Source organism: Phalacrocorax carbo, chromosome 8 (genome assembly GCF_963921805.1).
Source record: "Phalacrocorax carbo chromosome 8, bPhaCar2.1, whole genome shotgun sequence".
Classification (NCBI taxonomy): Eukaryota; Metazoa; Chordata; class Aves; order Suliformes; family Phalacrocoracidae; genus Phalacrocorax; species Phalacrocorax carbo.
In genome coordinates this window covers 22,577,559-22,601,709 of record NC_087520.1, presented here as the reverse complement: position 1 = coordinate 22,601,709, position 24,151 = coordinate 22,577,559, and the positions used below count along the sequence as shown (strand labels likewise).

Sequence of the window (24,151 nt, the reverse complement as noted above, 5' to 3'; positions counted from 1 at the left end):
TCTGGCTTCTGTCTATCTGGAGTACCTGGCACACCATGGTACAGATGAGGTGGTTCCCAGGCTGCTTGGGCTTTGCAGGAGCCTGGCCAGGAGTCCATGTGCTGCTGGGGAGGCTGATGGCAGGCTGCCAGCTCAGGTGGGGACCCCAGCTCTGAGCAGCATGGGGAGACAGTTCACTGCAGGGTGTATTCAGGGCTCGGTTTATCCCCTCAGACCCACTTGCTTTGGTGGACCAAGGTTCGGAGTAATGGCCTTATGGCCAGCCTGAGCCTCTGTCCATCCCCACCCAACTGCTCTGATATGTGTGGCAGCACAAAGAAGGTGGGAAACTGTCCCCAGGAGACAATAGCAAAGTCCAGCTGGGAGAGACCAAGGGGTTTGACTGTGGCAGAACTTGGTGGATACCTCTCTTGGGGTGGGCCCGGACCAGGGAACATACCTTGTGCTTGACTTATCCCCAACACAATCCCTGCTCTTTGGCGCAAGGGGCAGGACGTCCCTCAGACAGCTGCAGCCCAACTTCAACATCATTACCTACATCTCTGGGCAGAGGGCTCCTTGGGTCCTTGGGAAGTGACAGTGACACAGCAGCACCTGGAAATGAGTGTCAGGGGTGTGTGGCTAAATGCTGGGAGATCACAAGGCTGAGAGTAGCATCCCCAAACCCCAGCAAGGCCCAGGCGAGTGCCTGTCCAGGGCTGTGACCTCCTGGTGCCATCTCTGGATCCAGACCTCTGTTTGACTGGCTTAGTGTCACATGGCTGAGCTAAAAGCACAGGGAAAGCCACGTGGAAAAAGCCATGTTGACCTGCATTAAAAGCACAATGAAATATAATGTGGAAAAATCCATGCTGTAAAACTCCCTCACTTCCCTTTAATCACAAAATTCAGGGTGTGGATGGATCTGCTTACAGGCGATTTCTGAACTCCCACATGAGGTGACACCCCGGTCCCTCCAGCTTGGAGCACAGAAAGCTTGTGCTCTTCCTAAGCGTAATGAATTGTGCAATTACATCAGCCACATGGCCCTGCTCCTTTGGCAAGGTAGCCATCTAAAAGCTGTTATTTGATAAAGTTGGACTTAATATAGAGAATATAAATCCCCAATGTGAAAGTCATTCATTTCTGTAGAAATGCCTGGCAACTGGGACAGGAGGAGATGTAAATTTGCACAATGTCAGGAAGATCTGAATCCAACCCTGTCTCATCCCTGAGCAGTTCAGAGGAAAGCCCTTGGATTCTGGACCTGCAGAAGAGGGTGAAGGCAGGAAAGTGCTGGGTGCTGGGCTGACTCCTAGTTGAGGGATTAAACTAGTGCTCCCCGACATCCTGGGTGTTTTCTTCTTTTGAGATGAGAAAGCGAACACAGCCTGGATGCAGAGCTCCTGGTGACTCAGCGGGAGATGCTGAAATCAGCTGAAAACTGGTTGCCATCCAAAAAACCTGGGACAAGCTGTTAAAACAGATGTACTAGGGATGGAGATGAACGTCTATATCAGCAGACATTCCTCCAGCCCCTCAGCAGGCATTTGTAGAATGATCTGCCTGTGGCCGCTCTCAAGGCATCTCATGGCCCAGCAGTGAAAGGTGCCATGAAGTGCAGGGGTACATTGGCCACTGTGGCTGGTCAAGGGGTGATGAGGCTGAGATCTGGAATGCCTGGTTCAACCCAGGTGCTGAGAGCAGCCTGTGGGCACCTGCTGCCATCCTGGGAACTTAGGGTTGGGGGCAAACTTGGATCTTTTGATGAGGGTGGTGCTAACAAGACCCCCTCGAGCTGCCAGCACTGCTCCCAAGGCCCATGGTTGGTGGTTTCAGGGACCACCAAGAAATCCCTTTCCAGGGCCAGCCTAGGTCTGCTACTGGCTGGTCCCCAGGACCTCCAGGGCAGAGGCTGTCTCCAAGATCCCAGCACCCAAATCCCAACCCTCTTGCAGCATTTTGCGTAGACCCCTCTTGGCATAGGAGAACCCAAGCCTCACGCGTCCTACAAGAAACCTTGGCTTTCCCATGCTGACAGGTAAATAGCACTGAAACGCAGGATGAAGCACCATCAGGCCCTGACTCACACACACCATCTTTGCAATGAAGATATGAAATGGTTTGCCTGGACTCTCCTGACAGAAGTGCCTGCCAGGGAAAAGGAACGGGTGATAACCTGGAGACCAGACCAGACCACAGCCCTAACCATGGGGAGCAGCCTGAGTCCTCCCAGGTAGGCATCATGTGGGACTGGGTACGATGGGGGACCAAGCCCATGGAGGGGAGGTGATAGGGTCCTCAGCAGTTTCCCTATGCAGATGTTTTGGTAAGGGCCAGTTCTGGGCTTTGAATGGCATGTCTTGAGCAGTTGTGTCAGGCAACTTGGGAGTGGGGGCTGTTACATCCCTAGTTATGGAAAAACTGAATTAAAGTGATACTAAAGAAGTACAGAGGAAGGAACGGTGGCAGGATAGGCTTGTTCAGGTTGGAGGCAAGCAGGAATCAGCCCTTGCTCTAGGGGCAGGCTGGGGGCCTCTGTCCTTGCTGCACCAGCTATCCCAATTCAGGATATAGCCTTGCTTCATACCCTGCCACCTTGGGAGCCCATGCTCCTTTAGAAACCTGGGCACCATTATGAGGGTGGTGGGTAAACCTCCACAAACTGGCTGCCCTGCAAAGCTGGTGGCCCCTGATGATGCAGGATCCCAGTCAGGGCAGAGGGAGGCACCACCAGCATCTACACCTCATGTAGAAGATGAAGGTCTTGCATCTTCCCTGCTGTGGGACTGGCCCTCTCCAAAACCCCCACCCCCATGGCAGTGTTCACAGCCCTAGGTTTTGCCTGACCCAAACAGCCACCCCACAACCTCCTGCTCTACCCCAAACAGCTGCCACCCTATATCCCCAGCATCAATATGTGGGGGGGTCATCACCACCCCAGCTATGGCCTCCACTCTTGGGTGTTCCTTCAGACACCATGGCTATCCCCATCCTCACACTTGCCACCCCCAGGCCATTATGGCTCTGCTGTGGGGACCCTCATTGCACAGGTCCCCCTTATCCTGGGACCACCTGGGCCCCTTAACCATGACCATCCTATGCTCAGGGGAACCTGCACCTTCACACTCCAGAAGACACCCAGGTCCCTTGTCATCCTTGTTCTTGTTCCTGGACACTCCCAGGCCCTTTGGCCTTCTTGGCCCCGCTGCCCAGACTCTCTAGATCCCTTGGCTGTAATGGCTCTGGTTCCACGTGTCCCTGTTGCACAGGTCCTCTCTTGTCCCGGGATCCTTCCCAGGCACCTTGATCATCACCATCCCCTGCTTTTGGGGACACCCAGACAACAGGGACCCTCTGGACCCATTAACGATCATTGTCCAGCCCTGGAAGCTCCATGGTTCCCTACGGGGGGATGTATGCCACCCCCATTACAGCACTCCATCTCCTGTGTAACAGCCTCCCCCCGCCCCCCCCAGGCAGCGCTCCATCTCGCATGTAACCCCCGCGGCAGCGTAACGCGAGTGTAATCCCCCCTTCCCGCAGCCCTCCATCTCCCGTGTAACGCCCCGTACCCCCAGCAGCGCTCCGTCTCCCCTGTAACGCCCCCCCTCATCTCGCCATCTCCCGTGAACCCCCCCTCCCCACCGGCAGGGCTCCATCTCCCGTGTAACCCCCCACCCAGGGCTCCATCTCCCGTGTAACCCCCTCCTCCCTCAGCCCCGGCCCGGACACGTTGTCCTCCTGGCTCCCCGCGGCGCCGGCCCCTCCCCTCCGGCCCCGGCGAGGGGAGGACCCCGCCCGGCGGGGGCTGTGCCCAGCCTTGTCCCTGCACCGCCCTGTGCGCCTCGCACCGGCTCCGGCACCGGCCCTGCTCGCTCCCCGCGCCGGGGGCCGCCGCCGCCGCCGCCCCCTCCCTCCGCCCCGCCCCGCCCCGCCCCGCCCCGCCCCGCCCCGCCCCGCCCCGCCCCGCCCCGCCCCGCCCCGCCCCGCCCCGCCCCTCCCGCTGGCGGCGTCGGGACCCGCCGCCCCGGCATGAAGGTGCTCCGGCACAAGATCGAGCTGCTGACAGGTACGGCCCGGCCCGGGCGTTCCGGGGCGGAGGGGGGGTCGGGGCTGAGAGGAGCCGGGCGCTGGGGTGATGGGGTCGGGGGGGAAGAGCTTTCAGCCCCTGCCGCCGAGAAGATGGGGCAACACCCCCCCACCCCCGCCCCTTCTCCCGCGGGTATGGGTTGCTGGGGAGGAACGATGCTTTTGGGGTACGGGAGGTGATGCCAGGGGAGGTGCCAGGGCTGCAGCGGGGAAAACCCGGCCTGGGGGGGCTGAGTCGGCAGCGTCCTGGCACGGGGGGCCGCCAAGCAGACAGCCGGTGTGTATGTGGGGTGCCTGTGGGACTGCTGGAGCATCCCTGCAGCACCTGCTCTTCCGCCAGCCTCCCCGGATGCCTCCCCGCTGCCTGGGTGCCCTGAGGATGGGGCTGGGGAGGAGGTTGCTCTTAGCAATAGCCCCTTCAAGACAGTCTGTGTCCCCGCAGAACCCCCGGCTGCCACCTCCCATTACCCCCCACCCCCCGAGCCCAGGATGCTCAGCCCCTGCATCGGGGGCATTGGATCCCCTGACCTGATGGGTCTCACGCTGTGCCCTGCCTGCTCCTGTGCTCCCCAGTTGGACCACACCATTAGACTGGTTTGTGGGGGCTGCTGGGGTGCAGTCGTATGCCCCTCCACAGGGGCAGAGCAAGCTGTGGGTGTTTATCCTCCACCAGCGGGGAGGGAGGTGGCCTAGGCTGTGCTGCACTGGGGTTTTCCTCCCCCCCACCCCAGCTCCTCAGCAGTCCTGCTCAGGGGGGTGAAGCTGTGGGCACGCTTCTGTATCTCAAACTGGGGCTGCAGGTTCCCTTCCTCCCTCTTCCTGCCTTGCAGAAGGTCCCCTTGGTTTTGCCGTCTGGCATTGCCAGCCCTTGCTCCTACAGATTTGCCTCCCCGTCTGTTGTGCACTGCTCAGTTAGCCTGGAGAATCTGTGCCAACATCCCATGGCAAGGGGTGCCAGGGCAGGACACAGGTGGTCAATGGAGAGACTCCTGTGAGACTGGTGCATTGTCTGAGGGACCCTTGCTTTCCAATCAGACATGCTGCCCAGTGTTAAACCCTTCCCACAGCCTCATAACGATGATAATGATGATATTAATAATAATAGTAATAATAATAATGTATTTCCTTGCCACAAGCTGGTTCTCCTCAAATAAGCCAACACTGGGCTGCAGATCCCTGGGGAAGGTAAGCCAACGTGGCTGTTTCCAACCCCGTCTATATATGCAGTACCAGGGCCCTGATGGGGCAGAGCACTAGTCCTAGACAGAGCACTAATGTCGTGCTGGGTTTGGGACTGATTTGGGATTAGGGAGGAGGCGTGTCCCAGCTGTGCCCAGGAAATGGTGGCACCACACTGGGAACGCAGAGTGGGAGCAGAGATGGGTGCACTTGGGGTGGCACCCTGAGGATGGGTGCTGTTGGGTAGCATTGGTGTGAGCTGGAGGGAAAAGGGCTCTCTGCCAGCCACATTGCCCTGGCGTGCGATGGGAGCCAAGTTATTTTAGCAAGGAGATCTGGAGCTATGGCTTTCTCACAAGCCCTCTGCAGTGACAGTGGCCCAGCTGGGTTGGGTGACAATGCCCACAGCCCCACTGCTGTGCTGGCAGGAGCAGGGATGAGGGTACCTGTAGGGTGGCATGGGAAGCAGAGCACCCAGGCATGGGGAGCCGGCTGTGATCCTGCTCACAGGCAGCTGCACCCATGGGACTCCCCAATGTACTGATCCCTTCTCTGTTCCCATGTTCAGCACCACTTTAAGTGACTATCCATCCCGCACTGAGGATGCTGGTTAGTGCAGGGCTCTATCACATCCCTTGTGAGCCAGCTTTCCCCCTACCACACGAGTAACGTCACGGGGCCTTTCCTCATTGCTTGGCCACTCTCCTTCCCATATTAGCTGGAGGCTTTAATTAATAAAGGCATTCACCATATGCTAAGTGCTGTTCCGGACTGCCCTGGGGCTGTGGCCACACAGTGGGTTGGTGCAGTGTGGGACGCTCCTGCTCTTTTCCAGGCCCAGCTAATGGTGAGGCTGATTTTCCTCCCATTTTTTAACCCTAGGATTATGCCTCAGAGAATTGTGGGCTTGCTCGGTTGGTGACACTGTGGTCTTGGCTGTGCTAGTGGGCTGCAGGTGAGGGCTGTCCCCTTGCGCAAAGCCATTTCCCCAGCAGCAGCCCAGTCTGGACTAGCATGTCCCAGATGTGTGACTCTCCATGGGGCTGCTGGCACCGTTCCCCAGGGACTGGGGTTTTGTGTGGCCCCTGGTGCAGCGGGACCCACTGTGTAGGGTGTAACATGGAGACCCCCAGCGCAGGGCACCCTGGGACTCCCGGGAGGCTTCACAGTGGTGTTTCTCCCTCCAAACAGTTCTGGTTTGTTGGATGGCTCCCAAGGAGCAAAGTGTGGTATCTGCAGAAAGCAGCCAGGTAGCATGGCCTGCTTGGTGTTTGAATGGAACACCTAGTCGGATAAGCGAAAGCTGGCTTTGGAAGGGAGTTTATGACCAGCTCCCATATTCCTGGTGGCCTTGCAATGCTCATGGCATTGCTTGGTCTTTCCATATTGCCGGCCCGGGCTGACCCATGTTTGAAGATGGACAAAGCATGGAGCAGGCTTGGCTGAGGCTGTGGGTAGAGCAAGGTCCATGTCTGCTGCAGTGCTAGCATGGTCCCATATCATCCCTGGTATCCCCGGGGAGATTGCAAAGGGTGGATAGCCTGGACTGTCCTGTGTCCCCCATGTCTATCACCTTCTACGTGCAGACAGCTGCTGGGATTGCAGGCACCCCCTTGCTCCCCTCTGCTTTTGAAGCTGGGTTTGTGCCTGGGGATATTTTTCACGGTGCCGGCATTGTGTGTGTGGGGGGGTATGAAGTCCCGCTGCCCTGGTCAGCAGCATCCAGTCTCACATCTCAGCTGAGTGGTGGCTCCATGGAGAAGTCCGTCCCTGCAAGCCCTGGGGCTGAGCTGCTGGCTGGCCAGCACCTGCTTCACAGGCAAGGAGAAGAGTTTGGGAGTAAAGGCTTCACATTTGATTTTCTCCCATCATTGCAATACAAACTTCAGGCTGTCTCTCTTCTCCCCTGCTGCTTGGGAAATCCCTCTGCCTCCCAGCACAGCTAAGAAACATCACCCCTCATTCTGGCTGTGCAGGGAGATCTTCTTCTCTTCCGCCCATAGCTGTCTGCAGCCTAAAACCAGCCAAAACGTTGGATTTTCTCTCTCTGATGCTGGAAACTGGGGTGGGGATTGGGATGTTCTTGCCCTGGGTTGAGTGCTTACAGTGGTGATCAGCATGGACAGAGCAGTTTGCCTACGACCATGCTCTGGAGACAGGTCTGCCCTTAACTGGGAGAACTAGACCAGGCTGGGAGCTGGGAACCGAGCTTCTCCAGGCACTCTTTGCCCTGTGCTGCTTCCAGCTCCCAGCACAGGGGCTTGCTGTGTCCCCCGGACAAGATGAAGCACCAAGTCCCCATGGTAGATGGGTGGAGTGGAGCTGATTTGGGTCCTGTTCCCATGGGCAGGGAGACTTGGGAGGCTCTGGGGGACTGGGGCCAAGGGGACCGAGGCAGGTCCCCATGGGCACTGACATCTCCCTTGCCCTGGGCAGGACTGTTGCTGCAGGAGATGACCATGGCAGGGCTGCATGAGCTGCGCTTCACCGAGGAGAAGCCGCTGCTACGGGGCCAGGATGCTGAGCTGGTGAGTCCGGTGACTGCACTGGCTCTGGCTCCTTCATGTGGGGTGCCAGGACATGGGTGCTTAAGTGGGAGCTTGGGGTGGGGTTGTGTGCTGGTATTGGGTTCATGTGTGTGCACATGCATGTTGGTATTCAGTGCATGTGTGTGTGCAGATGTGTGCTGGTATCGATACACGTGCACGGGTGAGCACGGGTTCTGGTTTGGTGTGGTGATGTGTGTGTGAAGTGTTGCACGTACATGCTAATACACACTTATGTGTGTGCACACATGCAGGCAGTGCATGCACACGTGTGCTGGTACTGTAGATGTGCGTGTATATGTGCACATGAGTGGGCATTGTGTCCCCCTGCAGCCAGCACTGCCCCAGGGAATGGGTGCTTATGGTATCAGGGGGCTTTGCGAGCTGGGTTGTAGGAGTGCGCCACAGGAGTAAGGGGAAGCACGGGAATTGCTCTGTCCCTAATGCCTCCTTCTCTCTCTAGGAGAACTCAGATGTCTTCCTCTCCACTGTGGACATGGACTGGAAGGTAGGACCACCCACCGGGGGTGCCCCCCAACCCTGGGACCTGTGTGGGACAGATGGCTGCGGCTGGGGAAGGCTACAGGGTACTGAGTGGTCCCAGGGGTGTTGCTGTCCTCCCCTTGCATGGGAACATAGTGCCTGTTCGGTGTCTGTGCATGGGGCTGCATGTCCATCGTGGTCCCCGGCAGGAGGGGATTGGGCGGGGGGTCACTGCCAGGCATGCTCTGTGCTGGTGCTCTGATGTGGCTGGCGAGTACTTGGCAACTGGCAGGGGAACAAAACCTCTTTAAACAGTCGATTTCTTTTCAGAAGAGCTGAGCTTCTTTTCCAGCCCCTTTACCATTGCCATGGCAATGGTTTCCTGGGTGATGATGGCTACCCGCTTACATAAGGATGTTTGAAAGCCTCTTTCTTCTTTGGAGGGCTGGGGCATTGCGCCCCATACCACCCACCTCTGTCTGAGAGCAGGGTCCCTCCGCTCCCTTTGCTGGCACCTGCCCGCTTTGTACCTCTGTTTCACCTCTTTGGAGTTGCCCCATGACATCACCTTGGGGCTTGCAGGGGCTCAGGGTACGCCTGGCTCCCATGTTGGTCTTCATTGCTCTCACAACTTTGCCCAGCCTCACCCCGCACAAGGCTACCCCTGCAGAGACTGGGGAGCTGATGATGGGAAGGGAGGGTAATGGGGCTGCTGGACCCCAGCTCGCTCCCTGTCCCTCCCCCAAAGTATCCCCCCTCCCATGGGACACCAGTGACTGACTTCAGGTTGTATGTTGCTGCTTTGCCAGTGACTGGGACCGCCAGGAGGGTGGGCTCGGGTGGTGCTGGCTGAGCCCTGCCAGGTCTGGCACTGAAACAGCAGCATCTGCAAGGATAAAATAAATCTGGATTTCATTCATCCTGGGAGACGGTCACGGGAACTTGGCAGACCCAAAGCAGCGTCCAGGCTTTTGGGGCTGGCCCATCGGTCCCCATCACCCATGCGAGTGGCAGGGTGCAGCTGGGTGGGGAGCAAGAATTTTCATCACGGTGCTGTTGTTCACAGAGTAGGAGATTTCCAGTGGGCCTCTTGGAGGCCACAAAATTATTCAAAAATGGCAATGGTGGAGAAGAAATGCTGCCCTTTACGGCAGCTCTGAAGCTGATGAGATGCTGGGGCTGGGAGTGGCAGGGTGTGCAGGTCTGGGCTGCTCCTTGCTGTGCTTACTCAGGGTCCCTGTTGACCACTGGAGGGGAAACCAAACCTCCTGTTGTCACTGAAGTGAGGATGAGGAGGGAGAGGGAGGCAAGGAGGGAGAGGGAAGTGGCAGAGCCAGGCTGCCCAGAGCTCCTGGTAGTGCCACAGATTCCAGTATAGCTCTCGATCAGCTGTGCTGGGGCAGGGCTTGGTTGGCGTGCAGGGGATGTTAAAGAGCAATGACTCTCCCAGGACAATCTTTGCATGCCAGTATTTCAGGGATTGGCCCACAGTGGTGCTGAACTGTGTCCCCAGTGGTGCCCAGGTGGCGTGGGTCCAGATGGCAAATGCCACAGCAATGCTCCTGCATGCCCTTAGTATCTAAAAAAGTGAACTAGGCAAGGATCAAGGTGGCTTTTCCCAAGCCATCCAGGCCCTGTGCCCTCTTGATTCTCCTCCAACAGCTTCAGGGTGGGGATGGGATGAGCTTCCCTGGCTGTGCCAGGGCAACCCCCTCCTTTCCCCCACCCCAGCACTTTGCAGATTGGTTCCCTGCAAAGGCTGGGCCTGCCTGTACTTCCTCGGGGAGATCTTACCCCATTTTCTAGGCTCACCTCCTTGGGGTAATTCAATCCAGCTCTCAGCTTAGCTCTTCACTGACCCTCTGCTCCTCCCCAGAGCCAGTCACTGCTCCCTTGCCGAGATGCTCTTGCCTGGCTGGGGCAGAGGGGGTACAGCGATTCCCCACAGCCGCCGCCAGCTGAAGTAAAGGCCTTGAGGCTGCTGGCACAAGCTAAACTGCAGGAGTGCAGGGGGGCAGGTGCCTCTGCCCTGGGACCTGGGTGCCCTGGCTGTGCTCAAGGTTTGGACCACCTGCTGGGCTGATGTGCTAGTAGTCAATGGGGTGGGGATGCCATTCAATGCCATTCAAGCAGAGTCAGCCTTGCTCAGCCCTCCCATCTCCCTACCACCCTTCTGCATTCATGCCTTACTTCACCTCAGCTCTTCCACCCTTTCTTCCCTCTCTTTTGCCACCTTCTGTCTTATTTTGCTTGCTCATGCCCCTCTGCATCTCTTTTTTTTTTTTTTTTTTCCTCCCCAAGGCTGTGGCTGCTCTTTGGCTCCACAGGCAGCAGGGATGAGGAAAACAAAAATGGCACCTGGACCTGTGGATGGCTTTGTACTTGTGCCAGGAACCACCTGGGAGCTGGGCTATCCCTCACTTCATTAGCAGAGATGCATCTCTCTGGGCTTGGGTCTGAGCTCCCTGCAGGACAAAGCAGTGTAGAGGAAAGCCTCGTTGGTGGAGGCAAGGTGGATGCCGTCCTACTGCCTGTCTGTCTGTCCATTCTTTCTCCCATGCCCAGGTGCCCTGGCTGCCCAGCCCTGACTTGTTTGCAGGACACTGCTTTCAGCAGCTCCCCACCAGTTCTGGGTGATCATTTGTCCAGGTCAGGCAAAGGGCTGTCCCCAGGGAAAAGTGGCTCAGTCCTGTTACTAGGCATCAGAGACTCCACAGGAACAATCCTGCTGAGTGAAGTTGAGGACACAGGGCTTTGCTATGCATGGAAGCCCATGCATGTGCTGGTGATGGCAGCTGGACCCCCTCTGCCCATGGCTGTGGGACATGCCAGGCCATGATGGAAGCAAGCCATGGCGAGCTGCTGGGGTGGGCGTGATGCAGAGGTGATGGCAGGCTCCAGCTGGCGTGGAGCATCCCTGTGGTGGACAGGGAGGCTAGATGGTCCCTGCTGGATGCGCCCCTGATCCAGCACTGGCACGTGGCTCACCAGCCTTTTTGGGCAGGTGCTGGAGGAAGCGTGGGACTCTTTCCACCCGTGATTTCCCAGCTTTGTGCTGAGCAGCTTGGGTGCTGGTTGTGCTGAGCCAGGCAGTGGTGCTGGCTGGGCAGGGGCAGGCAGAGTGCAGGGGGATGGCAGCCAGAGCCTGCTGGGGGGGTTTGGGGCCATGGTGGCATGAGGCCATCCATGGGTGTGAGCTGCAGGCAGACAGACTTGCCCTCTTGTGAAGCCTCATTGGAATCAAGGCAGAAACCATCTGCCAGCGCACATCTGCACTCTGGAATACACACGCAAGTGTATGTGCACACAGCATGCATCAGCCCAGGGACAGGATCTGACTCTCTCCGTGCTGCTGGGTTGTCTTTCCTCTTGCCTTATTTACTTGCCACCAGCAACTCTGCAGGTTGGGGCTCAATCCTGCATATCCCGTGCATGCCAGCATTCTGCAGCAGGCAGGATGATCATGCTGCTGGGTAAGGTAACACAGGTATCTGGTCAGTGTTCACATGTGTACACATGTGCGCCCCTCCATGCACACGGTTCTGCGTGCATTTAGGTCATTGTGCATCCATGGGCATAAGTGATGGCCATGGCATACATGCTAAGGACACGGGAGAAGGATGCAGCAGACATACATGTGACCATGCACATACATGCACAGGAACACGTACTGACGCAGACACACAGGGGCCAGCCCTGTTGGGTATGCACAAGCATTTTGCGGGGTGCATGTGTTTTGGCATGGGTCATTGTATTTATTTTTCCAAAGTTTGTGTGCACGGACTCTTGGAGGGACATGGTTTTGCCTGGCCCCTGTGTGTCTGTGTTGGTACATGTTCCTGTGCATGTATGTGCATGGTCACATACATACGTGGAGCATACCTGCTGCATCCTTCCCTTGTGCGTTAGCATGTACCCATGTCTGTTCGTGGCTGCATGCTTGCTTCCTAGTGCGTGTGCGTTGCTGCAGGGCCTTGGTCTGCGTGGCTGCAGGCTTGAGCATGATTCTGCATGTTTGTGTGGGGCTGGAGCCACACGCGTGTGTGTGATGAGTGCGGGTGAGCACTGCTGGGCTCTGTCATGATGATGCTGTGTGTGTTGCAAGGGGTATGAGTGCAACCCTCTCCAGGCACCCCTGCCTGTCTCAGTCTGCCGAAGGAGGTAAGAGAGAGCAGGTACTGCATGGTGCCAGGCATTTTTTCTTCATAAACAAGGGTATTTTTGGGCCAATTGGAGCATGAATAATTCCCATGGCAGCCAATAGCTGAGTGCTGGCTCCGTCGCAGCCTGCCTGCAATGGAGGCCAAACCTGCCGGGGCTGCGCATTGCATTGAGGGGGAAGGGAGAGGGAGGGCTTAGTGCAGGGCTGGGGCTTGGCTATAAATCGAGGCGAGGGGCTGAGCCAGCACAGAGCTCTGCTTCGCCCCAGCCCACTGCACTGCTGTGCCCCACGCTGGGACCCTGTGCTCGGTCCACCGTGCCCTCGCATCCTCGTCCACCTGGCTCCTCGCCATGCCTGAGTGCTGGGATGGGGTAGGTACCACCGTTCCCGTGCTGGCTGCTCTCCCTTCCCAGGGAGTTTTGCCCCAGTACCTCCCCTGCTCTCCCAAGCTGGACCTTCACACCCAGCAGGGCTTGGTGTGGGCCAGGCAGGTGTTGGTGCAGGGATGACCTGCTGCTGGGGAGCCCTTCCTTTCTCCAGCACCACTGCCGCATCCCTGATGTGCTGCAGGTTTTGAGGACACATTGTCCTTGAGCATGTCCTCCCTGAGCCCAGCGGAGATGCTGTGCCGAGGCTGAGTAAACACAGCTGCAGCAGCTGCGGACTGTGCTGGGACTGGTGGCTGATGGAGGGGGGGCACGCTGCCCCTTCCCTACCCCTAGAGTTGCAGAGGGAGAGGGTCTCTTGCTGTTTTGAGGCAAACCCTTGGATGCTTTCTGGCCTCTCTGGTGACAGCAATACTGGATGGCAACAGGCTGGCCTGGAGCGGGGGGGTGAGTGAGGTGGGAGCACTGCAGTGGCAAGTGGGTAAACTGGACAGGGCTGGGCTCTCTCATGCACCTGTGGGTGCTTTGACCCCTGCACCCCTCCTTGCTGGGGCCATGGGTTGTCAATCCCCACCCATCCTGTCTGCCTGCATCCCCTGCATCCCTAGCCTCTCCCCTGCAATGAGCATCCCTGCAGCAAAGGGCAGGGTTGTGGTATCCAGTGATGCCGCAGAGGCTGCATGATGGGCAGGGATGTGCCTGACTTGGTGGGTGGGTGCAGGGGGGCAGCAGTGCTGGGGAAGGAGCTGCCACCTTGGGCATGTGATTTTGGGGTGGAATTGCAGGCTGAGCTGTTGAGGGCTGTGATGGGGACCATGGGCATGGGGATGGCAAGGAAGCAGCCCTCCTCTGCCCAGGATCAGACCACATGGATGCCTCCTGCTCTGTGACCTTGGGCCAAGCCCTTCCTCTGCCTCTTGTTGTAGGGAGAATGTCCCCGCTCATTGCGTGCTGCCTGACGCAGCCCTGCAGAGTGGAGAGACAGCTGTGGATGAGGGCTGGGGTCAGGGTGCCCTTGGGGAGCCAAGCGTTGTCTCTACAGAGCCCTTGAGCTGCCCTTGGGCACTAAATCCCCGTGGGGACAGCAGACCTTGGTGAGGGGAGGCACTGCAGTGAGGAGACCCTGTCCTCAGGCAGCTCCTTCTGCCTGAGGCCCATGCCCTTCAGAGTCCTTGGTGGCGTGTAATCCACGAGAACATCCATGTACCCACTCCCCTCCTACCATCCCATACATGGGGCTGCCAGTACCTGCAGCAAGGACCATGCCGGTTGGGCACCCTGCCAGCATCCGCTGCCTGGCCCTGCTCAGCACGTGATGCTCCTGCACCTGCCAGATCCCAGCTTTGAGGTCACTGCCAGGGGGCTGGCTGGCAGGCATGGGTATCTGGAGGGGACCTCTGGTCCCTTGTCCCCAGGCGATGCCTTGGCCAGCACCTGGGCTTGCAGCCTCAGTTTCCCATGCTGTCTGGGAATGATGGCTGTGAAGGCAAGGCCGGACCCCTCCCAGCCAGGGAAAGAGAGGCACAGGGCAGTCCTGGTCTCAGTATGGGGGCTCTGTGTGGGAATCAGACAGCAGCATTTCTGGGGCTGGTGTCCAGACTCTGACCTCTGCCTTTTTGTCCAAGGCACAGTGAATCCAGGCCAACTGGGCCATGCTGAGATCACCTACCCTATTGCCAAAAGTGCCTCCATTTCAGACTGTTGAAGATCTCCTGTCCTGTCTCATGATCCTCCCCTCCCAAGCCCTCTTGGACCATCCCATACCTCTGTCCCTTGATCCCATCCCATGATACACTTATCCAATCCTAAATCCTATGATCCTATCCCAAGTCCCTCCCCTCCCCTCCCCGTCCCTTCCCTTCCCGTCCCTTCCCTTCCCTTTCAGTGGAAGCTGGGAGCATTTGTATGCGATTTGTTCTGCCTTCTGCCACCACCAGGATGCCCAGAGCTGGGGTTTTTCCTGGGATGACTGCTTCTCTTTCCCTTGTGTTCCCATGGGACCCAGCTGCCCAAGGAAGCAGCGGTGAGGGGTGGGATGGTGGGGCAGGAGAGGATGTCTTGGGGCAGGCAGGCATCACCCCATCTCTCCTCTTCCCCCAGGAACATGACATTGAGACCCCCTATGGGCTGCTGCACGTGGTCATCCGGGGCTCACCCAAGGGGAATCGCCCAGCCATCCTGACGTACCACGATGTGGGCCTCAATCGTGAGTGCTGGTCTCTGGGCCGTGGGGCACAGAGGCAGGCGGGAGCGAACCTGGGGCTACATGGGGTGCTGCATTTACGTCCTCCCATAGAGGGTCCCTAGGCTGCACTGGGTCCCCCCAGGCATCTGAAAGCACTGGAGGGTTTAGATGCTCAGCAAAATGCAAAGCCCCGGCCAGGCATAGCCAGGAGTGCTTGGCCACCCTGGTGCTGGCTGTCTGCCTGGCCATGAAAGGCAGGGACAGGATGTGGGGGATGCTCTGTTGGTCCCTGCCACCACTGCCGGCTCATTGGTATTCAAAGCATGGACCTGGCCTGCGGCAGGGCATAGTGGGGGTCAAAGGAGACGTGGAACAGCAGGAAAAGAGGGACCCCAATGGGCGGGGAAGGAGAGACCCCACGCCAGGGCTTTGGATGTGGTGATGATGCTCTCTCTGTAAGCCTGCAGCCTTGGACCTGCACCCCAGACCCCTGCCCTGGGCTGCTTCCCCTGGATGAGCCAGGATGCCTGGTGTCCTGTGAGCAGGAGAAGCACCTCCAGCTCCACTGGTGGCTGAGGCTGAGTCACTGACATGCTGTGTGAGCTGCCTCACCATCACAGCAGCACTCTTGTGGCTAGGGTTGTGTCATGTTGGTTGCGATGGACCTTACAACCTGCTTTGCCCCCATGTTATGGGAGGGATGTTCTGGAATCAATGCTATGGGGCAGGACCCCTCAAAGCCCTGACAATGGCTGTATCCTGCTGCAACAGTGACGGCCTGTCCACAGCAGCACTGTGACTGTTCCTTTGACTGTTTCCAAGCAGGAAGATTTGCAGCTGTTTCTCAAATCCCATGTTCGCTTGAGCCCTTTCTGGGGATTTTGAATAGGGCTGATAATACCCTGGGCTGCTAATCATGCTGCCATCCGGGTGGTCCTGCAGCTCTGGGCTTTGCATCCCCTGGTCCTGCCCCTCCAAGCAGATGAGGCTCACCCCAAACTCCTCATCCTTCTGGCTGTGTCCATTCATCCCTATGCCTCTCAACACCTGTAGGGATGCAGCCCTTGCTAACAGTGGCTGTGGTCTGCTGTGGGGACAAGAAGACTGGAGGGAAGGGGATGGGAGGGCTTTGGTGGCATGTCACCTCCTGGCTGAGGGGCAGTGGGAGGACAGGCAACCTCTCTCCGTGCTTCCCTAACTCACAAGGCCCCTGTGATGGGGCGTTTGGTTGCTGATCCCTGCCTGCCCTTTGACAGACAAGCTTTGCTTCAACACCTTCTTCAACTATGAGGACATGCAGGAGATCACGAAGCACTTTGTGGTGTGCCATGTGGACGCGCCAGGCCAGCAGGCAGGAGCCTCACAGTTCCCTCAGGGGTAGGTGCCAGCTTCAGGAGCTCACTATGCCTGCCAGGGTGTCACTTTCCTGCCCGCTGGGTTGTTTCTGTCTGGGCAGCCGTGCCCTGCCTGCGGGTCTCTCCAAATTGTGACAAAGCCTGTGGCAGCTGACTGGCCCAGCGTGGGCAATGGGGTGGTTTGTGGGTGGGTAGCATTCCCCCAGCCACTTTGGGCAGCCCAGCTGCCCTGTCCCAGCCTTCTTGCTCTGCGCGGGTCCCATAACCACCATCCTGTGCCTCCCTGTGCCACAGGTACCAGTACCCATCCATGGATCAGCTGGCTGCCATGTTACCCAGTGTGGTGCAGCATTTTGGGTGAGTCTGCCTCTCCACAGCTGCTGGCTGAAGGTGCTGGGCAGGGAGATGGGCAGGAGGCAAGGGTTTAGGGCTGGGGGAGTTGCCCCTATAAGCTAGCACCCTGCATGTCTTCTTGTGCCCCATGCTGCGGGTGGAGGGGTGCCCCAGAGAACCTGTGCTGGAGCCCACCATCCCCCCATATGCACCTCTCTGCTTTCCAGGTTCAAGTATGTGATCGGCATCGGTGTTGGGGCAGGAGCCTATGTGCTGGCCAAATTTGCGGTGAGCTTGGGGCTGGGCTGGGCTGGCTCTGAGTTGCCCATACCTGCTGTCAGCCCAAGGCACAGGGAAGAGCAGGAGATGACACCCCTGGGCAGGCTGTCCAGCTGTGAAGGCTCCTGGAGGGAGAGTGGAGCCAGGATGGCAGTGCCATGGCCATGGTGACCCGGCAGTCTTGCCACGGGTCTCCATCACTCTCAGGACAGGGCCATGTCAGCCCCATGCAATGCCTGTGCAGTGGACAGCAGTGCTGGTGGGGAGGCTACCCTGGGTGCATCCTCCCTTCCCACTGAGCATTGCCCCTCTTGCTCACTGCAGCTCATCTTTCCCGACCTGGTCGAAGGACTGGTTCTCATGAACATTGACCCCAATGGCAAAGGCTGGATTGACTGGGCAGCTGCTAAGGTGGGCAGGGTCCTGACCACCCCCTCCTGGCCCTGGTGGCTCCCTGGGGCAGGAGCCAGCCACAGCAGTGCTGTAACTCCCTGTGCTCCCTCCACAGCTCTCTGGCCTCACCAGCACGCTGCCGGACACTGTCCTGTCCCACCTGTTCAGCCAGGTAAGGGCTGCGCATCCTGCTGGCCCCCTGCCACTGGCCCCTTACCCAGCATCCCAGCTGGGTCACTTGGGCTGTCCCCTGCCTTACCTGCTGGGTGCTGCAGTGCTGTCCCACGCCCAGGGGTGGGGTTAGTCAAGCCCTTCCTGTACCCCTCCTGCCTGATCCAGGGCTTAGCCTTGATGAGTGTGTGACTTGTGCCCACATCCTGCCTGGGTATGCTGCCTGCAGCACTGCTGTCCCCAGCTGCATTCTCCCCCTCTGCCCCACTGTTCGGCATGTCATGGGCAGGCCTGGTGGAGCAGGGTGTCTCTACGGCACCCAGCAGCACCTGCCCTTATCTCCATACCCTGCTGGCACAGGAAGAGCTGGTGAACAACACGGAGCTCGTGCAGAGTTACAGGCAGCAGATCGGCAGTGTGGTGAACCAGTTCAACCTCCAGCTCTTCCTCAACATGTACAACAGGTGAGCACCCCGGGCGTCCCTGCCAGCGGGCTGTCCCCCAGTCTGCGTTAGAGTGAGGTGCTGCAGCACTGGTGGGTGGCCCCAAGGGCACCATGGGAACCCTGACCCCTGTTGGGTGGGGTGCTGCCATCACCCTCTGCCGCAGACAGGCAGTGGTGCAAAGCTGCCCACTGGTGTTGGCTGGGATGTGGGAGTGGTGGTACATGTGCCAGAGCCTTGCCGTGTCCGAGAGCCCACAGCTGTGGGTGCACATCCTCTGGTCTTCTCCTGTGCTGGCACAGGCCTGGGGAAGGGGGCAGAGATGCTGTCCCATTCATGCAGGGTGCTGGGAGCCTTGCTGCTCTGCTGGATGCTGCATCCTGTGGCATGAGCTATGTTCGGATCATGCCAGAGGTGGCTGTGGGATCCTCCATCCACAGGGTGCTAGGACAGCAGGGCTGGGTGCTGCTTCCCAGAGCTGGCTGTGCCACAGCTCTTGCACTATGGCATTGGTGGCAGCACGTGCCAATGGGCTCACACTGGCCCTCTTTCTCCTCCATCAGCCGCAGGGACCTGGACATCAACCGGCCTGGGACTGTGCCCAATGCCAAGACGCTGCGGTAAGAGTCACACCGGCATGGCATAGGGAGGTCTCAAGGCCAGTGGAGTCCACCCAGGCCAAGCCCTGACTGTGCCTCTTCCTCCTCTCACTTCCAGGTGCCCTGTGATGCTGGTGGTCGGAGACAATGCGCCTGCTGAAGAGGGGGTGGTAAGTGTTGGGGTAGTGCCTGTGAGGTGGCATACAGATGGTGCTCACGTGTGGGGATGCTCATGTTTGCTGCCTGCTCAGGCATGTGTGAGCTCCCATGTGTGGGAGTGTGCTCATGTGCAAACCTACCTGCTTGTGTGGGCACACATGCATGTGCATCTGTGCCTGGTTGCCACACATGGAAAACCTCCCCTTCCTGATGTGCCCAGACACACTCACAACATGCACACTCAGATGTGTTGGCACAAGGTGAGCTCCCTGCTTGGCCTCATGCACCCAAACAGCTGCTAAAACAGATGTGTGCTTGCATGTATTCGCATGGTTGTTTACACTTGCACAATCAGCCACGGGAACTGTGCAGGTGGCCACATAATACGTAACTGCATGCACATACCCCCTCCTCTAGCACCTATACATCTATGCACATGCACATGAGCACACTTGTGTGCTTGTATACAGCATGTGTGACATACAGGATGCCTGACCAGGCCCCTTCTCTGCCCTTTCCAGCCCCCACCCTTGCCCAGACACTGCCTGGCAGGAGAAAGGTCTCCTCTGTCCCACGGCAAGGGTGGGATGGTGGTTCTGTGGGCTCAGGGTTCACCTAGTGCCCTGTATCCACCAGGCTGGGGTGGGATGTGCCAGCTGGGATGCCATGGGCCAGTGGCAGTATCCATGGGCAACTTCTGCCAGGGTCAGGGCACCCCAGGGTGCTAATATCATCCCTCTCACCCACAGGTGGAGTGTAACTCCAAGCTGGATCCCACCAACACCACCTTCCTGAAGGTAGGTGGGTGGCAGGGGGCAGCCAGGCGGTCCCTGCGGCCTGTGAAGTCTCCCATTGCCCTCTGTCCCAGGGTTGCAAGGTGTCCCCATCTGTCACTTCCAGGTCTGTCCTGGCCATGGGGCTGGGGGTGGGCGGGGAGAGCATGGTGGCCCCAGCAGTGGCATCCTGCCAGCAGATACCAGGGTCCAGGGTGGGTAGCAAAGGCGCACTCCCAGTCTAAACAGGACCTTTCCTCTGCAGATGGCTGACTCCGGTGGGCTGCCCCAGGTCACACAGGTGAGCCCCCACATTTTCTCGAGTTAACTGGGTATACTGGGCTCTGAGACATGCACTGGTGCTGTCTCTGGCTAGCTGGGGATGGGCTGAGGTGGGCATAGGGGTCATGTGCAGGGGCTGCCAGAGGTGGCTCAGGGCTGAGCGGGTATCTCAGCCCTGGTGCTGCCTCAAGTCAGCCTGCTCTTTCCCCACAGCCCGGCAAGCTGACTGAAGCCTTCAAGTACTTCCTGCAAGGCATGGGCTACAGTGAGTGCCAGGGCTGGACACAGAGGTGGCGTGTGCCTGCGTGTGCACATGTGTGTCTGCCTGTGTGTGCGTGTGCTGACCCTGTCACAGGAGAGGAGCCTGGCACCCCCGCATGCCCGTCCTGATGGAGAGCTGCATGTGTCTGTGGTGTTGTATGTGCAGGCGTACAAGTTGTCTCTCCATGCATTCTTAGGGGCATGGGGTGTGCAGGCTATGTGTGTACAAGGCCTCTGTGTGTATGGACGTGTGTGGACAAGGTCTCTGCACATGCATGCACACCTGTGTGTGTGGGGGTATGCAGAAGCAGAGGCTGTGTGCATACACACAGACATGCAAAGTCCATGTGCACAAGTCTGTGTGCATATGTGTGTGCATAGGTCCACGAGCATATGTGTGTGTGTGTGTGTGGGTCTGTCTGCATACCTGTGTGTGCACGCACGTGAAGGTCTGTGTACGTGTGTGTGTGTTTGCAGGTCCATGTGCACATGCACACATGCCTCTGTGTGCGTGTGCAGGTCTGTGTGCACACGTGCAGGTCCGTGTGCATGTGCACATGGGGCTGGGCGGGGGCTCCTGACCCCACGGAGCAGCCAGCACAGCTGACGCTCTCTCTCTGCCCTCCTTGCCTGTCCTTCTCCTGCTCCGCCCCTGCCAGTCGCCCACCTGAAGGATCGGAGGCTGAGTGGAGGCACAGGTACCGCTCAGTGCTGCTCAGCCCATGCCTGCTGCTGCATGGTGCCTGCCTGGCCTGTGCCCTCGAGCTGCCTGGGCACCTTTGGGAGCAGCCTGGGTGCTGGGCTGGCCCTTCCCAGCCAGGTGCACTCTCCCTCGCTCCTCTTTGCCTGAGATGGCACCCTGAGCCAGGGCTAGGGACTGAGGAATGGCATTCAGAGAAGTGCCCCCCATGCAGGCACAGTCAGCAGTGTGCCCACTGTGCCCTCCTCCAGCTGGCCAGGAGCTGTGCCTGCTGGGCATTCTGGCTGGAGGACAGTGTCACCTTTTCTGCACACCCTGGGGAGCCCATCCCTGCTCACTCCTCTGGAGTGTGGCGGCCAGGGGTCCCCACTGCCTCATGCCCAGTGGTTGCATGCCCAGGAGATGAGCCCGGTGTGCAACCTGCCCCAGGGTGCCCTGTCCCTTCCCTGCTGTCCCTTGCCAGCCTGGAGTAGCTTGTGTTGTCACAGCACTGCATGCTGCAACCTTATGCCCAGGGTCATTCGCATCAGGGAGCAGGACCAGTGGCTTTGCTTGCGTGAGACAATGTCAGCTCAGGTCCTGCTGGCTTTCAGAGGGCGCTGAGCACCCAGGCCATTTCTCTGTGCCCCTGCAGTGCCATCCGCCAGCATGACCCGCCTGGCTCGGTCCCGCACGGCCTCCCTCACCAGCGCCAGCTCGGTGGATGGCACCCGCCCACGTGCCTGCACCCATTCGGAGAGCACCGAGGCCATGGGGCAGATCAACCACACCATGGAGGTATCGTGCTGAAGTCTGTGCCTGCCACCGACATCTCCTCCAGAGCCATCACCCATCTGTCAGCATCCCGCCAGCACCCACCCGCCCCATGGACATCCTCCTCCAGGGCCTTCGCTCCTTTGGGGTCGATTTGTCTTCTTTGCTGTTGGCCTCATCCCCTTGTCTGGTACCGGAGAGGGGAGGGTTTTTGCTTCACTGCCTCCTGGCTCTGGCTCCTGGCTTTGCCCAGCAGGCACACATGGTTCTGCACTGGTCCTCACCCTCCCTAGCATTGGCTTGGCCCTGGCTTGGGAGGGTAGGTGGCAGTGGGACAGGGCCAGGATGGGGGAGCAGGGGCAGGGTGGTCAGATGGGGACTGGATGTCAGGATGGGGAAGGACAGCAGGCTGTGGGCAGTACAGCAGGACATGGAGAGGACACAGAAGGTAGGTTGGTCCCCCAAGGTCAACTGACAGCTGGCCAAGCCAGAAGGAACACAGGGGCAGGGAGCAGCGCTCACTGGGAGGTGTCTGGGCCCTTCCTGGGGATGCAGCTCCCATCTCTCCCTGCCAGCCCTCCCTGGGGAGAGCTAACATGGGGTCCCCCAGCACACCCAGGACCTGCTGCCCTGGAGCTGGCTGAGCATTGTGAGAAATCACCCCCCAAACTGTCCCCTTGCCCTGGTTGTGTACCCTGAGGGCTGCTCCAGGGCAGGAGAGGGCTCCACCATGCTCCAGAAGCCATTGGGGCAGGGGGGGTGGCATGGGGGTACCCCTGCCTCTGCCCATACTCTTGCCCTTGCCCGTGGTGGCACTTCCTTGGTCCCTTGTTGCAAGAAGGCTAATCACCACCTTCTACCAAAAAAGCACTGTGGAGGAAGGGGGACTGCATGCCCTGGCTTGCTTAGTTCCTGCCACGCTGGCAGTTCCACTCCCAGCTCTTGGGCTGAGGCTGCCAGGGCTGAGAGGCCACTGGTTTATGGATGTTGCATGGCAAAGACCCTCTCCAGTTTTGCCACAGCCTGTGGGTGTCACCACAGTGGAGCCATTAGCAATAAGGTGAGACACTCCCCCCTCACAATGCTGGGGAGCCCTCAGCACCCACTGCCCCGCAGGGTGCATCACCGCAAGGTGCTGGCAGTGTGGGGTGAGCCATGGGACATGGAGAGCACCCCAGCGTCGGGCTTTGCCCACAGGCTGGCTTTCCCCACAGAACTGGCCAGATTTGCCATGGCTCCCCAAATCCACCCCCCCACCCCCAGTATCTCGCCTGCACACTGAGCAGGATGTCTCTTAAGGGCTTGGCTCCCCCCAAGACATGGGGCCCCATCTGGCCACTGACTTTGGGTGGATCCAGCCTCTTGCACTCAGCAGGGAGAGCTGTGTCATCACGTAACCCACTGTTGGCCACCCAGCCTCTTCTGCAGTTCCTGGCCTACCCTGTGGGCAGCAGAGCCCAGCTTCTCCTGCACCTGGGGTGAGTGAGCCCCTAGCTCTTGTGATGGGTGCTGAGGTCTTTGCAGGTAGTCCATGAGGGACCAGTAGAGGATCCACCAGGTACCACCATCTGGGCAAACAGAACCAGCCTGCTGGGAGCAGGTCCCACCCAGCACCCCAAAAGCACTCATCCCCCAGACTCTGTCTGCACTCCCCAGTGAGGGGCACAGGGGTCCTGGGGCTCCCAGTGGGTGACTGAGGGCTTTTGGCCCTGAGACCAATGCCCTGCCCAGCCCCTCCCTTATTGAATGGCCACCAGGAAACACCGGTGTCCCCATTTGTCCCCCACTTTGTCCTGTCATGTGCTTCCTTCTTGGTGTGACTCTGAAAGCTAGGTAGCTCCTTTTTACTGTAGATACCGCTGCGATCTCTTGTTTTCTCAGCGTCTCCTTCCAGATTATATATATAAAAATACCTACACATAATATATATAAGGGTTTGTCTGGTACCTGACCTTTTTGGGTTCATTCCCCCTTGCATTCTTGTCCTAGTGGTGCCATGTGGTTCCACTGGAGGTGGTCTGGCTGTGCTTGCCTTTGGTTCCTCACCTTGGTTTTGATGGTCAGTTTGATTTTCCCTGGTGGTTTGTTCTTTTGATTTTTGTTGATTTTCCTTTTTTCCCAGTCACAGCAGAATTTAATGCATTTTCCTGTCTGAGCGCAACCTGGTTTTGTCATGGTGGAATCAAGGCCGCAGAGCTTATGAGACGGCAATATGTAAACTGGATTTAACTAACCTGTTGCTGTAGGGAGGATTTACTGTGTTGGGAAAAAACCAACAAACTAATAAAGGCGTTAAGAACCTGCTGTGCTCATTTCAACATGCTGCAGGGAAATGGGTCCAGACCCATCCTGGGCCTGCCGACAGAGATCTGGCAAGCAAGGAGGACAACAAGGACACCTTGGCCACCAATCCCACCAGGGGCTGCACCATTAGGAGAGGGGTACCAGGGTGCCCATGGAGTAGAGCCCAGGACCCCAGGGTGCACGTGGAGGGGAGCTGTGGGATGCTTTGGCTTTTGGGCAGCCACAGGCAGAGTGCCTCATATGTTGGGAATGGAAAGCTGCCAGTTGTCTCCCAATGACGTTGGATCCAAGGGGTGCTCACTGGCAAAGGAAAGACCCATGGCTGCACTACTCT

General features: G+C 58.6%; 1 protein-coding gene across 4 annotated transcripts; it reads left to right on the top strand.

Annotated features, from left to right (window-relative positions):
• The first annotated feature begins 3,964 nt into the window (after nucleotides 1–3,964).
• Nucleotides 3,965–23,814, top strand: NDRG4 (NDRG family member 4). 4 transcript variants are annotated; one of them, XM_064459044.1, is made up of 17 exons: nucleotides 3,965–4,051; nucleotides 7,687–7,778; nucleotides 8,260–8,304; nucleotides 14,928–15,033; nucleotides 16,269–16,389; nucleotides 16,662–16,724; nucleotides 16,928–16,988; nucleotides 17,304–17,390; nucleotides 17,488–17,544; nucleotides 17,904–18,007; nucleotides 18,550–18,606; nucleotides 18,704–18,755; nucleotides 19,494–19,541; nucleotides 19,783–19,818; nucleotides 20,013–20,064; nucleotides 20,720–20,758; nucleotides 21,395–23,814. In XM_064459044.1, the coding sequence occupies exons 1-17, from the start codon at nucleotides 4,015–4,017 to the stop codon at nucleotides 21,547–21,549; spliced, it is 1,212 nt and encodes a 403-aa protein (XP_064315114.1). In that variant the 5' UTR covers nucleotides 3,965–4,014; the 3' UTR covers nucleotides 21,550–23,814. The 4 variants fall into 4 exon arrangements, with proteins under 4 accessions (XP_064315114.1, XP_064315115.1, XP_064315116.1 ...); XM_064459045.1 differs by lacking the exon at nucleotides 20,720–20,758; XM_064459046.1 differs by lacking the exons at nucleotides 3,965–4,051; nucleotides 7,687–7,778; nucleotides 8,260–8,304 and adding an exon at nucleotides 12,664–12,812.
• Nucleotides 23,815–24,151: the final 337 nt, after the last annotated feature.